At 48.5% G+C, this 15,646-nt stretch overlaps 1 protein-coding gene across 8 annotated transcripts in view; it reads right to left on the reverse strand.

Moving 5' to 3' along the window:
* Positions 1–2,913: 2,913 nt before the first annotated feature.
* The window catches only part of NPHP4 (nephrocystin 4), a 102,099-nt gene continuing 89,366 nt past the window's right edge, over positions 2,914–15,646 (reverse strand). For 5 of the 8 annotated variants that reach the window (XM_053400417.1, XM_053400416.1, XM_053400412.1 and 2 more), the window contains 11 exons: positions 15,332–15,543; positions 14,748–14,974; positions 13,200–13,386; positions 12,874–12,963; positions 12,047–12,203; positions 11,424–11,509; positions 10,741–10,892; positions 10,049–10,220; positions 6,839–7,018; positions 4,361–4,504; positions 2,914–3,679 (listed from right to left, as the gene is read on the reverse strand). In XM_053400417.1, the coding sequence (XP_053256392.1) occupies positions 3,539–3,679; positions 4,361–4,504; positions 6,839–7,018; positions 10,049–10,220; positions 10,741–10,892; positions 11,424–11,509; positions 12,047–12,203; positions 12,874–12,963; positions 13,200–13,386; positions 14,748–14,974; positions 15,332–15,543 (1,748 nt within the window). In that variant the 3' untranslated portion in view covers positions 2,914–3,538. Of the gene's footprint in view, positions 3,680–4,360; positions 4,505–6,838; positions 7,019–10,048; positions 10,221–10,740; positions 10,893–11,423; positions 11,510–12,046; positions 12,204–12,873; positions 12,964–13,199; positions 13,387–14,747; positions 14,975–15,331; positions 15,544–15,646 lie in introns of those variants that run through there. The other 3 variants (XM_053400414.1, XM_053400415.1, XM_053400418.1) reach the window with 2 other exon arrangements.

Raw genomic sequence — 15,646 nt, forward strand, 5'->3', positions numbered from 1 at the left:
GGGTAAGCTTGCGAGCCACGGAAGAAGCAAATTCCTCATTTCAAAAAAAGAACGAAAGTCAGCATAGTGAAGGTTGGTGGGAGTAGCTGCTATCGTCGTCGTCACACTCATGCCAAGACGCATTTCAGAACTGGAGACGGTTCCCTTTCCCTTTTTAATTTAAAGAAAAGAGCTTTTATTGAGATCCTCAGAGAACTCTCCTTTTGCTTTTGAAAACTGCATTAAAGCCTGGAGTGGGGATTGCAATTAGGGTGTCTAGGGACATTAGGTAATTGAAGTTTCCTTAACTACTGTATCCAATTTTGCTGAGGGAAGGATGTTCTCTGCATGGGGAGGAGGGGGAAGCAAGCTATAAAGCTGTACAGAGACCCTGAAATCTTTAAAAGGTCAGTGCAATGTGGCTGGAAATTATTTGCTATTCCCCCTCCCATCTGTCTGAGCCCATTGTGGGGTGGGAGGTGTCCTCAAAGTTTGGAGATGGTGCTTTTTGCTCATTCTTGAAGGGGGCTCTGTATCGTGCAAGTCATCTGGTGTCTGCACAACTGACCAAGAGGGACTTGGAATTACCATCCTGGCTTGGTGTCAAATGCCACCAGCTCCTAACCATGCTAAGGATTAAAAGGTCTATAAATGTCTTAAATATAGAAGAAGCAAACCAGCAGCACTTTGGAGCAGGGAGGTAGTCACCACTGCTTCCCTGCTCTCGCTGCTACAACTGCTGCTATCACAAACAGTTGGGATGAGTGGAATTAAATTTCTTAAGGAGGACCAATATACCGAGTTTTGCCACCATGTCACTGACCTTCATATGGATGGATTTTAAGCCCCCAATTAATTCTGCTGTTTGCCATTTCCACCGGTTAGATTTAATACTAAAACACACTGAGATAGACACACCAAACCCTAAAGCATTTTCCTAGTTTAATCCTCAATGGCTCCTTTTGCTTTATTTCCCTTTTTCCCTCCACCTCCTCTTTGAACGAAACAAGAGGTTATTAACTAACGAAGGATCCCTCATTTTCCAGTCTGCTGGCTGCTTTGCTACCTGTGCCACGAGATGGAAATTCCATCCCTCGGCCGTTTGGGCAGAATTAGTGTCTCCATTCTTTTGAGACGCTCCTGGCCTCTGGGCTTTTTTTGTTCAGCCCTGGAATTGCATTTCAGGGCTTGTAGTTTTCATTCAATTAATGAAGCGCTGGTCCCTCTCTCAGAAGCCGAGGAAAAACCGTTTCCCGTCTTCTAATGGGATGCACCCATTTACTAGCTGAAATAGCTATCAGGAAATGACCATTTTGAAATCGGAGCCTATTTACTTGGCTTATCATCCAAGGATCTCAGGGGTAGCAGACATGAGGCCATCCCATCCTATTCCATCTTGAGAGAAGTTTGAGAAACAAAGCCTGGCCCAAGGTCACCCAGAAAGGCTTCGTGGCTGAGAGTGGCGAAACTGGGTCTCTCCAGCATACAGTTGATTCTCTGGCAGAGGAATCGCTAACATGGTGCTCTCCAGATGTAGTTGGACTACAACACCCATCATCCCTCATTGTGGGCTATGCTGGCTGAGGCTTATGGGAGTTGTAGTCCACATCTGGAAGGCACCACATTGGGTGGTCCTGCTCTAGCAGTTATAACACAGGTTTCCACAGGTGCTCTTGCTTGTTCCCAAGCAAACACGAACACAGGAATATAGAAGACAAGAAACCGTGATATATCTAGTCAGGCCATTGATCCATTCACTCAATATTACTATCAGACCAAGAGACTTTCCTTGTCCTGCCTGGAGAAGCCAGAAATTGAGGCTGGGGCTTTCTGTGGTGAAAAGCAGATGCTCTACCACAACCCTCCCAGATGTTCAGCCAACTACCACATCAATGCTGCTGCCCCCATCTGATGGTTTATTTTAGTGTATCTTTGATTCTCGAACAAGGGGCAAAGTGTACCTTCCAAAAACTAGCCCACCATGTTGGATGTATGCCTCTATGCCTGCTTAAGTGAGGTCTCCTGCAGCTGTATCCCTCACCCCTTCAAATATAATCTATCTCGGGAGGAAACATCATCATTCCAAGGGATGGAGCATATAGTACTGGCAAACAGCAACCTTCGCTACAAGTGAAGGGGAATCCTAAAAGCTCAGCTATAACCCAGAAAGCATCTCTCTATCAATGACAAACTGATTAAGCAGGAGAACAGGACATTGGGGGGACAATATGACCCAGTCCATCTCACAGCTGAAAGAAGCACACCCGCAAAATTTGTTTGGGTAGCCAAAATAGATATGTAGCAGTTGGATTTAACAGCAAACTATGCATCCTCTTTTAACTGGGCGGGGTGGGGTGGGGCAGAAACAAACTTGTACCTCCAGGTACCCAAAGTTTAGAAGACCCTGTCTTAATCCATATTTGCTTTGAAGCATTTGAGACACACTTTTTAGAGGAAGAGTGCATAACATAGTGGGCGATGGGTGGGCGCTTTGTAAAATAAATGGTACCTGCCAGTCTCAACCCCATATTTACCTTTGAAATCGCTGCCACCTCCTTGTATGCCGATGATCCATTTCCTTCTCTTTTCCCTCATCCTGCTCCACCCACCCCCTGATCGCTGGTCCCCAGTTGTGTGGTCTGTTTAGGACAAGCTTTCAGCAACAGTATCCTGGACCATGTATATCCTTTTCTTGCAGTCAAAGGTATATCTATTGCCATCCAAGTGGCAAAAATTGTTTGGGCAGCCAGGTTAAAAACAACAACCCAAAAACGCTTGGTGGGGTGGGAGGGATGTGCTGCTGGTTTAATTTCATTTTAAACACCTTTATAGTTTATTATAGAGGGTTGCTGCATTTTTACCCTGGGGGGGTGAGCTTTATTTTTATGTTTGTGTGTGTTGATTACGTAAAAAGAACTGTCCGCTTTCTCCATATTGTGGTGGCTTTAAACAATTAAGTTTAATTCATTCAACAAGAATGAGAAGGCACGTATGTTCTTCTGGTTATGATCCTTTCTTTAATTAAAAAACAAACAAGCACCCAAACATGCCCCAAACCCAACCTCTGTGTAAAAATAATGTTACAAAACCAAACAAATTGGCAAACAAGCTTGCACTGCCATGTTAAAGGTCTGAAAGCCTCAGCTGCCTTCTACCAGCCAGTGACATTTCATGGCGAGAGAAATGAATTTTCGATCCGGAGCAAGGAGGAAAGGGGGTGGGGGTATAACAGGGACGACTCAGCTGCGTGGTTGGAGGTCACGCTGACGTCCCAGGAATCCACTCAGGCAATCAATCACGCAGGCTTAGCAGGGGCTTGATGGGATGCAAGCTAAAGTACACTCAAGTGGAGGCCATGTGTCCCACGCTCTGAGGTAGCGGAGTGGGGGAGGTAATCTCTCTGAAGACTTGTGGCCGGCGACAATTCAGGGGCGCAAAGGCTGTTTGCAGACGGGGATCGTGAAGGGAGCGGTACTGTCCCTTTAGGGAAGTTTGATGGATTGCAGGAGAGTGGGAAACAATCGAGGCAAGGGCACACAAACGCATACACCTTACAACACTACTGGTAGGTGACCTTCACGCAGAAAGTCTCTTCGTTCTTGTCTTCATGATCATTGATATAAATCAGGATTTCCTCTTCGCCAGCACTCTGGCTCGGGGCAAATCGCAAGCCGATGGTGTACGTCTCCCCTCCACCGATCTGCAAGGACAAACAACAGGGACGGTAGCCAGAGGGTCAGTTGAGGGCTAATAGATGCCTGCATATAAATTGCTTTGTAAGCAGTGATTCCGTGGATGATCCCTCAGTATAATTGTTGAAAAGGGCAAGGCCCAATTCCAGGCCAAAGTGAAGCACCTTTTGTGTCTCAAGGGTGGTGTGGGATTTTTACTATTATTTTAGTGCTGGATTTTGGCTGGAAGGAGTTCAGATGGTGCTCGAGGCTACATGAGACAATACGGAAGCTTTGCCTCTGGGATTTGGTCTATGGCGGCTGTTTCATGCATTCGAAACACTGCATACCCTCATCAAAATTGAAAAATGAGGCATACACATGCGAAGAGAACCCTTACAGAACTATTTTGGGATGCAAGAGCTGATTGCCCTCGATATCCTCAAAACTCTCATTCGTTGGAGGTTTTTAAACAGAGGTTGGATGGCCATCTGTCAGAGATTCTTTGGCTGTGATTCCTGCACTGGGGGGTGGACTAGATGCCCCTTGGGATCCCTTCCACCCCTACAATTCTATGGTTCTATCCAAACATGCAGATTACAGAGACAGTTGAGAGCCAACTTTGCAGTGCCCGGGGGTAGCATTTCTGCCTTGAGAACTTCCTGGACCCTCAGCAAAGTCAAACCATCCTCTTCCTCTTAAGATGCTACCTCAAAGGAATCCTCCTTGAACTGTAGAAGGTCCGGCCGGTTGGTGTGCAGGAAATAGACCCTCCGGGATGGATAGGGGTTGGCGTAGGTGATCCTCTTGTTTGAGCCTTTCCCTCCACCAGGGGGGAGCACGATTTCAAAAGCCTGGAGGTGGGGAGAAAAGGAAAACTGGACTCTGATACAACACTGGACAGGATGATGCAACACCACTATCAGGGCCGAATGAAGTGCCATGATGTGAGAGATCTCTGTGTTTAGGATCTCCTCCGAGTTTCTTTCCCTTTTTTCAGTTTAGTGGGTACAGGAATGTGCTTTGGGGGAAGAGACACTCTAAGAGAGGGTGATTCACTCTTTTCCTCCCTTAATGCTTCCTGCTTCAAATAGCCCCTGCCCCCTGTTAATTACACAGGAGATGGGGGGGAGGTCTATATATTGGGTTGCACCCAACATCTATGCCCAATGAAATCAAAGAGCTTCCCCAATTTAAACAGAGTTTCGATGGCCATCTGTCAGGGATTCCTTAGCTGCGATTCCTGCATTGCAGGGGGTTGCACTAGATGAACCTTGGGGTCCCTTCCAACTCTACAGTTCTATGATTCGAAGGCCATCAATTTCAGTGGGTCTACTGCGACTGAGTTGGATTTCTTCATATCTTGAGGCTGCAGAGCTATAAAAAACTTGGTGTGTGTATGTGTCGATTTCACACTTTAGCATCCCATTTGAGCTGCTGCTGAGTTAGCTCTTAGCTTCGCCTTTTGAGCAGCTGCTGAATAGCTCATGCTTTCTCACCTAGCCCGCTGTCAGGTGTGCCAGGGCAATTGCTACTGTCTCCAGTTTTGGAGTATCAGGTGCTCTACAGGGCTGGCACACTTCCTACCCAGAGGACTTAATGTCTAATAAGCAAACTAGAGACGGCTGTTATAATGAGACAGCGGAGAAAAGGGGGAAGGGGGCAAATCAGATGCTGGATCTGGCCACAGTGACACATGCCCTAGCTACATCCCAGTTGGACTACTGTAACACATTCTACGTGGGGCTACCTTTGGAAGCTTCAGCTGGTCCAAACTACTGATGGGGGACATTGCAGGGAGCATGTTGCTCCCCTCTTAAAACAACTTCACTGGCTTCTAGTCCATTTCTGGGCACAATGCAAAGCACTGGTTATGACCAATAAAGCCTTATACTGCTTGTGCTCAGGCTGCCTGGAAGACCTCCCTGTATGAACCCGCCTGTTTGCTAAGCTCCTCCAGTGAGCACCTTCTCTTGGTCCCATCAACATCAGAAGCATTGCTGGTGGTGACACAAGAGAGAGTCTTTTCTGCGGATGCTCCCAGACTGTGGGATTCCCTCCCAAGCGAGCTCAGCCTGGCTCCCTCTTTGCTATCCTTCTGCTGGCCAGCCAAGACCTTCCTGTTCAGGCAGGACTTGGAGAACTAAGGAGCAGACAGTGCTGATCACTGCAAACTGTACTTCAGCTGCTGGTTCTAAGTGTGTTTTGATGCAATTTAACTATTGTTTTTAGATTTGTATTACACTGTATTTTATGATGATGTTTTTAAATGTTGCACGCTGCTTTGAATCCCAGTATGGGAGAGAAGTGGGATATAAATACATTAAATAATGAATAAATAGCCAGAAGGTTAAGGCTTGTGGGCTCCTGCCTCCCTACCCACTGTCTTCTAAGAAAACATTAGATGGTTCGATGAACTGGATGAGAAAGTATCTGGGAGGTTACACTCAAATGCAACACGGCGGCCATTATACTCCAACAAATCTAAACCCTGGTTCGATCAGGAATGCCTCGCTATGAAGCACTCTTTGTTGGGAAAATACAGGAACTATAGGTCTGCCAATCTACCCTCACTCCCTGCAGAGTGGGTTGAAGCTAAACAAAATTATAAAGCTTCTAAGAAAGGGTTTTGAGGAAGGGCTGAAGGAGACCATGGCTGTGCTCATGAAACTGAACCGAATTGTGTGTTCTCCGATTCATGGTCTCTGAATCTGGGGAGCTGGGGGTGGCTGAACTGCAGCATGGCAAACTGCTCCTCTGTTGAACAGGCAAGGGCAGAGCTCAGAGGCCAAAGTTCCTTCCTGCCCACAGAACAGATTTCAGTGATGGGAGACAAGCTATGCAGCTAAAAGCATAACCCTAAATTACAACAAGAGGGGGAAATAAACAGTGCATTGCCTTTTAGGACACACCTTTATCATTCCTAATAATGACCAGAGACAAGAAAACTCCTGAAGAATAACCATGGAGGCAGCCTTGAAATTGCCACCCGAGTCCCCCCTAAATGGCACTCCTGAGACAGGAGTGTAAGAAGAATTTTGACTTTCAGACTGAAAGGAAAACCCACCTGAAGCAAGGTCTTGTCCTTGCTGACTCTGGATCCTTCATGTTCAGCCTCCACCTGACCTTTCTGGCCCCCTTGCATCACCCTTAGTAAAACCGGGAATTAAAGGCAAATGTCTGACTACCTTGGAGACAAGAGGCTGCCGGCAGGATAGGCACACCAGCCAGGAAGAGACAAGCTGATGGTATTCGACATCCACCAGGTTGAGGTAGACAAACCGGCTGCCGGCACTCTGAGGCCTCACGCCGAGGTGCAGATCTTGCACGCCATTTGCAGGGAGGATGAAGATGCCTTCTGGGTCCACCTAGCAGAGGAAGAACGAGGAGACATAAGCACAGAAGAAGAGCCTGCTGGATCAGGCCAATGGCCCATCTAGTCCAGCACCCTCTTCTCACAGTGGCCAAAGTGATGCAAGCAGGATCTGACCATGAGAGCCCTCTTCCCTCCTGTGGCTTCCCTCAACTGGTGTTCAGAAGCATCGCTGCCTCCAGCTGCAGAGGCAGAGCAGAAGTATCATAGCCAGTAGCCATCAATAGCCATATTCTCCATTGATTTGTTTAGATTCTCTTTTAAAGCCATCCAAGTTAGGGCCATCACCGCCTCCCATGGGAGCGAGTTCTGTAGTTTAACTATGCACTGCATGAAGAAAGGCTTTGTTTTATTTGTCCTGAATCTTCCAACATTCAGCTTCATAACGAGCCTATGGGGAAAGGAGCTTACTGCAAAATATTACACAATCTTCAGCGCCTGTACCTCTGCCCACACGTAGCTTGCTCAGGAAAACAGGGAGTAGTTGCTGACTAAACCATGGAGTGAAGCTGCTGAGGACCCAGAACTCCTTTTCAGGGCTGCTTCATCAGCCTCATTGCATGGATCCTTAGATCCACCTTTAGCAGAAAAGACTGTGGTCAACGGCAGAACCACCCCTGGTCTGTCTGTAGTAGGAGACTTGAGGCATTCCATCACTCGCTCTGAAAGTAGCTTGCTTGCTAGCCTATGTTCAATAGCCCATGGGTGGTTTTACTAACCATAAGTGATTTCAGGCCTTTTGTTGTTGTTTAGTCGTTTAGTCATGTCCGACTCTTCGTGACCCCATGGACCAGAGCACGCCAGGCACCTCTGTCCTCCACTACCTCCCGCAGTTTGGTCAAACTCATGCTGGTAACCTCGAAAACACTATCCAGCCATCTCGTCCTCTGTCGCCCCCTTCTCCTTGTGTCCTCCATCTTTCCCAGCATCAGTGTCTTCTCCAGGGAGTCTTCTCTTCTCATGAGGTGGCCAAAGTACTGGAGCCTCAGCTAAGACTTAAAATCTGTTCCATTTTAAAGTCACTGTCAAAGGATTCTGGGAAGGGAAATCCATGTCTCCGCCACAGAGGAAGTGAGGAAGAAAGACTCCTCCCTTCCTCTTTGTTAGATGTGAGTTACAAGGTGTGGGTGGCTTGCCAAAAGCCAGGTAAGCATTTGGGAAGGGAATATCCTGTTTAGGTGTAAGGCACAATGGTCCTCTCCTTCACCTCACAGGGCACCTCCCTCCCTCTACATCATATCCAGAGATGCTACAGGGTGGGCTTAACTATGGAAAGGTGGCTTACAAATGAACTATGAGAAAGGTGATGGATGTATCCCTGCTCGTGTCAGCATCCATACTTTGGCCCTTTAACAATGGTGCCCCAATGGGGACAGTCACCTCAAGGCCATGGACTCTAGGTGACTGAGTGGTGCTGTGAACAGTAGCTGCCAAAGCCCCCTGCTGGAGGATCAGGAGGAGGAGGGGCTTCTCAGAGGTTAATCCAAAATGCTACAGACACCAACGAGGCTCTTCCGAAAGGGACCACCCTGGTGTCCTTTGATCAAGCCACAGGAGAAGCTAATCTGCTCTACCTCTGTCTCCAGCCTGGAATGCAAATGAGGTGATGATTCAATGTATGCTGCCGACATGGAAATGAGAGCCTGCAAGGCAAGGGCCTCGCATTTTCTTTTCATGAAGGTTCTCCCTTGGCAATGGGGCTACATCCGCCTTATGCCAGCAATTTAGCAGGCATCTCTGGTCAGTCTGTCCAGCTGCAGTGATTAATGCTCATTACATTTAAGGGAGGGCTGTTTTAGAAACTAAAAGCAAGACTCCTGGTTCTTGGCTTAAGGTATAATTGCCACTGGCTTCCTCCTTCCCTTTGCTCTAGAGTAGCCTTTCTCAACCTTGGATACCCAGATGTTGTTGAACTACAACTCCTATCATCCCTGACCACTGGTCCTGCTGGCTAGGGATGATGGGAGTTGTAGTCCAACAACGTCTGGTGACCCAAGGTTGAGAAAGGCTGCTCTAGAGATATAACCACCAGCTGACTCCACGGGAGGTTCTCTAGAGAATACAAGGCCATTCTCCACCACGGCTCAGGCTGCATGTGCTTCTGGATGGCAGGAGAGGTGGTCTCAATGGATGAGGGTCAGCAGGAGCTTGCCTTGAGGACCGTAAACACCCTGAGACATTTCGAGGCCCTCTTTGAGGGCAGTCTCAAGGAGTGAGAGATTGACGAGGGCTCATCAGAGAATCCACATCTAGGAAGTGATCCCAGGTCTGATCAGCAGAATCTCACTTAGACTCCATACCATGAGTTAAGCTGGAGTTTCCTTCAAGTTTCCTTTGTCTTTTGCTGTTCCCTTTCAACTCATGTAGCTTCAGAATTTTCAAGCCCTCCCCCCCCCTTTTCAATTTATGTGAGGGCAGTGGAGTTTGTGTTTCTCTTATTATTCACATTTATAATTATGACTAAATGCATTCTAAAGAAATTATTATTCTCCATAGACTCATTAATTCTGATAACTTGCCCACTGGGGTTTGGGGCCACTGATCCCTCCGTACGATGGCTTTAATCAAAAGACAATTACAGAAGAGGCTTTGCAGCTGTAAATTGTCTGAGGTCTCCTAACGGGCTCTTGCATCCTAGCGGACAGCCCATCTCGTGGGGACCTTTGATGAAAATCTCCAAGCAAAGGCACTTGCAGAGGCGGAATCAAATTTCCCAGCAGAATGTGTGTGTGTGTGTGACCCTCCTTGTGCGATTTCTTGTCAGTTTCTTGTGAAAATGTGCATCACCCTTTCTTTCTCAATTGCTTTTATTTGTCCTTGGAAAAACATTGCCCAGCTGAATCTGATTAGCTGCATCATGTGATCCCTGATTGGCTAGGATCAACCGTTTGACTAATCCAGGCAGGAGGGAGAAAAGCGTAATAAAGGAGGATGAAAATGAAACAGAAGGTTTCCTGTTCTTTTAAGATCTGAGCAACCACAGAATAAAGTAAAGTCCCCACGGAGTCCCGGGGTCTGATCTTACCGTCAGCTCATGAGGGTGTGAGGTGTACGCTTTCACCTTCCGGATGGCTTGAGTCCCTCTGAGCACCAGTGAAAGGCGGGTCAGCTGCCCTGTTATGCAGCTAACATCCACCCGCTGCAAAGAATGGAGGTAGAATTGCCAGATCTGTGTCGGAGCAGCCAGCCAGGGGTCCCTGGAGTGACAAACAGAGCAACAGATGGTGCTTCACAGCCTTGTCAGAGTGAAAAATACTCGGGGAAGTGACAGCTCCAAAACTGCAAGCCGGGAAAGAAGGAAAATCCTCCCTCAAACCCACATGTGTGCGTTCTATAAATTAAGCACCAGCCGCCCAGTTCCTGGGGAATGCTCACACGGCCTAGAAGGGCACAATCCTATCCTGGTTTGTTTGTTTGTTTGTTTCCTTGTTAAAAAAACCAAAAGGAAAACATCCAAATAAAATGCAATTCTGTGCTCAGCTCTGGGCTTCTCCGAGTGGCTGAATGTTCCAGGGTCTGTTTCCTTAAGAAGACAGAGCAACATAGGCTGCAGGTGCCTTTTGATCTTTTAAAATTATTTTTTATCGCTTTGCTTCTTACCTGTTAAACAACAACACACATACAAGCAAGCAAGCAAGCAAGGAAGGAAGGAACCCTCCACCCTTAGTAACTTTGATGCAGCACAGAATCTGAGTGCCGTCATGGTTTCCTACTTACGTGTAAATAGAAAGGAAGAACCTCTTGATCTGTGGACTTGGGCCCCCTGCGACTTTCAGAAAGACATCCTGAGGTTCGCCAGGCCCCTGGGTGGGAAGACCGAGACCAGATTGTGACGTACCAGACCTTACCCAGTAGTGTTGAATTAATTTCTGAATTAAAACCAGGGAGCAGGTTTTGGAAAAAAGGAGACTGCCTTCCATCACTGATCTACACCAGGGGTGGTTGACGCGCATCCCTTTAGATGCTGCTAGAGTAAGACTCCTGTCATCCCTGACTACTGGCTGGGCTGGCTGGGGCTGACGGAAACTGGGATCCAGCAACATCTGGAGGGCTGCACTGCTAACCTCACCCTGGTCCACCCTGCCTGGAAGAAACTCTCCAGGGTGTTATACAGAGAGAGCCCTTTCCCAGCGATGCTGGAAATTGATCCTGGGACCTTCATCACACAAGGGACAATGCACTGACATACCGCTCTCTTCCCCGAAGGGTCTGCTTTTTTGCATCTGGAAAAGTTAATTTATAACTTGTGTAAGACTCAGAGCTGTGCTGGAAGTTATGAAAGAAATATTTTCAGCACATTTACAAGGACTTCGGGAGCAGGAGCAAAAGGGGGTGGGGGAAAACTCACTAAACTTTGATGGATTGGAATAATTTTCAAATATTTGTGGGGCATTCAGTACCATTTTCTTGGTTTCACAAACAATGTTGGGGTCACTGCAACGCACAAACATCTCTGGTTCTCCACCCGGCATACCCACTGGGGCACCTGGCAAGGACAAAAAATAGATCGTGAGGTCTGATTATTCCCACAAAAACAGCATGAATAAAAATAATCTCTGCCATTGCTGCTGCGGCATACAATGCAAAATCCTCCCATCTGCTGAAAGCAATGTGTGCAACGTATTTATACTGCTAAGACCACCCAACTGCCCAGTCAGGGCTGAACTGGTGACCTTCTGCATTCCTAGCATATGCTCTACCCCTGAGCTAATGTCCTGTACCTCAGTACAGGAAACTACCTTGTATCACACGGGGCCATTTAGCTCAGTATTGTCTGCACTGACTGGCAGTCCTGAAGACTCCAGGACTTCAGACAAGGGTCTTCTTCAGCCCTACCCGGAGATCCCAACTGAAACTGGGTCCTTCTGCATGCAAAGCAGGTGCCCTGAGCTATGACCCTTTCCCACTGCATACATCCAGTATATCCAGCTTGGCCCTGGCAATGGCAGTGATTTTCAACGTGCCATTTCTCGTTCTTCACTTTCAGGGGGTGGGGCCGCCTGCGAAATTGGCTAAGAGCTACCTGGAAGGGTGTGCCAAGGAGGCAAACGGATGGATTTCTTGAGAAAGGTGAGCTCCGGGTGATAGAAGCGGAAGGTCTGATCTACCACATGGGGCTGGGATTCCACGTTCACGCTGAGGATGGCAAGGAGCTTCCCACCGCTTGCAGTGAAGGAGACCTGGGTGGAGGGAGAGGGAGAAAATGAATGTCGTTCCCACAGGACAGCATGAATGGGGGTGACCGTGAGGGCCTGTCACTGCCTCTCACCCCGCCCTACCTTATAGGATTGTTGCAAGGATTACATGAGGTTGGGGGGGGAGCCACCTTGAGCGCCCTGGAGGAAAAGTTGCCTTTTGTAAAACAGGTTGAATCTTTATTGCACTGCTGTGGGATGGTTTGCCTAAGCCGCAATTAGCAAATGCGGAATTAAGTCCTTAGGCTTGATATCCTTGTTACATCCTGTAAATGCAGAGAGCAGAAATAATCCTCGAGTAATTTCAGTACTATCACCTGTAATACTAATCAGGTCCTTGTGTACCTTTCAAGAAATAATAAAATTGAGTGCCTTTTGGAAAACAGGCCGCATCTTTATTACAGAGCCGGGCAAGGTTTGGAGATCAAAAGGCACAGGGGTTGTAAGTTGGGGTGGGGAGCATGTCCGGAGCTGCCCCCACCCCAAGTCATTGCACACAGACCCACCCCCGCCACTGCCACCACCCCCCTGTCTACCTTCCTGCATGAGGAATGTACCGAGAGTGACAGAACCACCAAATCTGAAGAGGGAAGAGCACCCACAAGCCGACTGACTGGATACTGCCCAATGACTCTCGTCAATCAGTGCGATTTACCCTGATGTGCTTTGTTTGTATGCCACAGGACTTCCAGGGGGCTGCGGAGTCCTCCTTGCCTTTGCTGAACATCAGCTCCGTGGGACCTTGCTGGGAATGAAAGAGAGGAGTTGGAATGTGCTTTCCATTTTAACTCCCCCCCCCAAAAAAAAACCCTCTCACTGTCTTCTGGGAGTCTAATGTCTGCGAGCCATTATCCTGGTTTATATGCTGTGGAATTCTGCTATAGGCTTAAATGAGATTCCGGTGCTGCACCTTGTGTAAAGTTTCTCAAAAGCAAATATTTGGGAAGTATTTTAAAAAGCAAAGCACGAACGCCTCTCTACCTGCATGGTGGCAGCATGCTCCAGGGAGAAGGCCTGGTACTTGAAGGGGATGTGGACCGTCTCCCTGGGGCGCAGGTACACCTGAGGCGTGAGGTCGTCCTGCAGGTGAAACATGTCCTCCTCCAGAGGGGTGGTGGTTTGGGTCAGCTTCTTGAAGTGCCTCCATTCTCTAGCATCCACAATGACACTGGAGGGAGAAACAAACCAAACAAAGGCCAAACGCTTTTACTTCCAGGCGGGACTTCCAACCTCTTTGTTACCTGTGATCCATCTCAAAATCAAACTTTGGATTGCCACCTTTGACACTGTGGCTGGGAGCCGGTGTCTGTTGCAGCACATGTGTCGGCTTTCCTCGTGTATAGTGGAGGGAGAATTAATTTCACAGGAGCATAGAATTGTAGACTTGGGAAGGACCCCACGGGTCATCTAGTCCAACCCGCTGCAATGCAAGAATCACAACTGAAGAATTTACCTTCTAACTGGGGTTGGTGGCATTCATGTGCATAAAGGTAAAGGTACCCCTGACCGCTAGGTCCAGTCGCGTACGACACTGGGGTTGCGACGCTCATCTCGCTTTACTGGCCAAGGGAGCCGGCGTTTGTCCGCAGACAGTTTTTCCGGGTCATGTGGCCAGCATGACTAAGCCGCTTCTGGCTAAACCAGAGCAGCGCACGGAAACGCCGTTTACCTTCCCGCCGGAGCGGTACCTATTTATCTACTTGCACTTTGACGTGCTTTCGAACTGCTAGGTTGGCAGGAGCAGGGACCGAGCAACAGGAGCTCACCCCGTCATGGGGATTCGAACTGCCAACCTTCTGATCGGCAAGACCTAGGCTCTGTGGTTTAACCCACAGCACCACCCTTGTCCCATATTCATGTGCATAGAACCCTTTTATTATTATCTGTAGGCAAATGAATGCTGCCCACTGGTTGCGGGGGTGGGGAGAGAAAAGCATAGCTTTTGCCGGGCAGGTTGGGGGTCCAAAATTGTCTTCCCTCCCTGAGATTGAGAACTGCAGCTCCCACTGGCAGAGATCCTACAGAGGATGCAACAGCCTGTGTGTGCAGTGTGTGAACTAAACCTCCCCTCTACCCCCCACTAATTAATATTTATTTAGAGCTTTTGCACCCTGCTCCTTAGACAAAAAGGCTTCTGAAGTGGCTTACATATGATCAATTAAACGAAGACAGTCCCTGGCGACACAGGCTTACAACCTAACAAAACAAAACAAAAGAAGAACAGCACACGAGGGAAAAGGGACAGGGTGGGAAGAGGGGAAAAGATCAATCTTGACCTGACTGCACACCTGTAAGGATTACTGAGCTAATGCACGTGAAGTGATCTGAACACTTGAACGCAACATAGATACACAAACGGATATTAATGCCGAGCATTTTTATGATCGATTGTGTTTCTCCCGACAGTTTTTGCGTGATCCTTCTGGCCTTCAGAATGCAGCCGCTTTTTCTCTCACAGCGATCCAACTGGGGCTTAGAAAGCACAAAGAAGGGCATCGCCTGCTGTTGCTCCCCTGGGACTTCTCCTACCTGAGCTCTGGGTTGTCCGTCTCTATGGTGACTGTGTGCTGGACATTATACGGGTTCTTCAGGGCAAACTCGAAGAACTCAGCCGTGCCAAACGTGGCGTAGAGGGTGTGACGGGTGGTAATGGCCTGGCTCAGCATGCTGGCGATGCTCTCGGCTTTGATGCGCTCCCGGTAGGCCTCGATGATCTGGAGGTCCCGGGAGTGCTGGATGCGATCCTCATGCCGTCCCTGTGAGGGAAGGAAAGGCTCAAGAACTGGCTGAGTGGGCAGGGCGGACTGTGAGACGTAGCTCTTCCGGAGAAACTAACACAGCATCTTAAGAGTACTAGGGAACACAAAAACCAAAGACAATTCTGAAACTGTATGGAACATGTTAATTCCACACAATGCACAGGGCAATGCCACCTGCAGCTCTCTCTGGGGCAATGTGTTCGGACAGCGGGTAGAAGACCACTGACTGTCTCCCACCTGACGGCTCAGCTCTAAGACCCTGTAGAGATGCCATTACTTGGGAGTGAGTTGTACTTGGCTAAATGGGCCAAGGGTCCAGCTCAGAAGGCGGCCATGGGGCAACCAGTCTCTCACCGTGATGAGGCTGGCTTTCTTTGCAGCATCGCCCTCTTGGGACTCCCGCCTCCGGACCGACAGCATCCTCTCCAGCTTCCGCCTCCGGGTGACGCTGGCCTCGCGGCTGCTGTGCTGGAACGTGGCGCTGACTTCGCGTAGGCGCGAGAAGAGCATGGCCGCCAGCTCGCTGTCCACATCGGCCAGTTTTTGTGCCTGGCACACGTTCCCAACTGGAAGACAGACAGACAGACAGACAGAGAGAGGTCATGATGGAAATGGCCAGATGGGATGAAGCAAAAGCCAATCACATTGTTTCTCTGTCTTGATGCGCAG

Source organism: Podarcis raffonei, chromosome 8 (assembly GCF_027172205.1).
Source record: "Podarcis raffonei isolate rPodRaf1 chromosome 8, rPodRaf1.pri, whole genome shotgun sequence".
Taxonomy (NCBI): Eukaryota; Metazoa; Chordata; class Lepidosauria; order Squamata; family Lacertidae; genus Podarcis; species Podarcis raffonei.